The 1,710-nt window shown below is 44.3% G+C and overlaps 1 protein-coding gene across 1 annotated transcript; it reads right to left on the minus strand.

The window, feature by feature from the left end:
• Nucleotides 1–358: 358 nt before the first annotated feature.
• On the minus strand, nt 359–1,327 carry LOC122206953 (olfactory receptor 7G1-like; the record flags this gene model as incomplete). Its single annotated transcript, XM_042916613.1, has 1 exon — nt 359–1,327. A coding segment is annotated over one exon (969 nt), but the record flags the coding sequence as incomplete, so codon positions are not given.
• Between the last annotated feature and the right edge of the window lie 383 nt (nt 1,328–1,710).

A 1,710-nucleotide genomic window follows, 5' to 3' on the forward strand; every position in this document is an offset into this window, starting at 1 on the left:
ATTCTGGAATTGGGTAGAATCACCACATCCTCATTTAGATTCTTGCCCTGCCTTATCCACCTTATTCCACTTCTCTTCTGAAAACAAACCTCACAAAATCACTACCACAAGAACCCCTGACTCAGGTTCTTCTTTTGGGGAATCTAACTCAGAAGCTGAGATTAGAGATTTGAAATCACTTGCCAAACACAACAGAGCTGGATAAAGTGCAAATTCATTCTCCTAATGCACATGGCCATTATGATACCTTGTATTTCTAGAAGAAGTTGATGATGCAAAATTCAGACATTCTGTCTCACCCTATATTTTGGTCTCCTTGACTCATTCCAGAAATCCCAGTCCAATGCCAATGACATGGTCACAGAGGAGAAGGTGTCCTACTTATGAGTTTTCTCAAGGCTCCCTTCATATCCCTGTTCCTCAGGCTGTAGATGAAAGGGTTCATCATTTGAGGGACAACAGTATACATCACTGAAAGCACTGCAGTGTTTATGGAAGAGTTAGTAAAAGCAGAACTAATGTACACCCCCAAACCTGTCCCATAGAACAAAGACACAACTGACAAGTGAGACCCACACGTAGAAAACGCTTTATACTTTCTGCCCACGGATGGCATCCTCAAAACAGAGGACACTATCTGAGTGTAAGAGAAAATGATTCCACACACAGGGATACCACCGAATAGGCTAGTTGCAAAATATATCAGGATGTTATTGATGAGGGTGTCAGAACAGGCGAGCTTGATGACCTGAACAACTTCACAGAAGAAGAGAGGGATTTTGACGTCTGTGCAGAAGGTCAGCTGCAACACCATCAGACTGTGCATCAGGGCATCCACAGTGCTAATGCACAAGGAGACTAGAATCAGCAGGCCACAGAAGCGGGAGTTCATGATGACTGTGTACCTCAGTGGGTGACAAATGGCCACATAGCGATCATAGGCCATTGCCGCAAGAAGAAAACTTTCCAAACCACCAAAAGCCAGGACAAAGTAGATCTGGGTGAGGCAGCCTGCATAAGTGATGCTCTGATTCTGTGCCTGGATATTCACCAGCATCTTTGGGATCGTGGTTGTGCTTAAACAGATGTCAGTAAAGGACAGGTTGGAGAGGAAGAAGTACATGGGGGTGTGGAGGTGGGAGTCCGAGCTGACGGCCAGGACGATGAGCAGGTTTCCCAGGATGGTGACCAGGTATATGGACAGAAACAGAATAAAGAGAAAGGGCTTCAGTTCTGGATCCTCTGTCACTTGCATAAGAAGGAATTCGGGAACTGCTGTTTTGTTGCTGGGTCCCACGTTGTCAATGAATCTGATGGAGAAGGTGGAGTGACAACACAATCACATGCGTTTCTAGACCATAGGAGGAGCATCACCAGTGACAGACACTGTCTTAGGAGGGGACAGAGACTAACAGAGAGGATTAAGAAGAAGGTGCCATCTGTATGCATGTTATTCGATTCCTTTAACAAAACCTGAAGCTGATACACCAGAGTGTCATCCATTGTTAATTCCCACAAGGATCAAGAGGTAGCTAGTTTCAAATATTGCATTATCTGTACCATTTTGATTATTTGAAACATTTGGTAATTTTATAAAGAGAAACAGACTGGGGTCACAGTTAAAGACTGTCTGGATCCCCAGAGACCTCAGAGGCAGGCAACTGAGATAACATAATTTTGTCAAGAACCAGGAGTGGGAAGATAAAGTGA

Source organism: Panthera leo, chromosome A2, assembly GCF_018350215.1.
Source record: "Panthera leo isolate Ple1 chromosome A2, P.leo_Ple1_pat1.1, whole genome shotgun sequence".
NCBI classification, from domain to species: Eukaryota; Metazoa; Chordata; class Mammalia; order Carnivora; family Felidae; genus Panthera; species Panthera leo.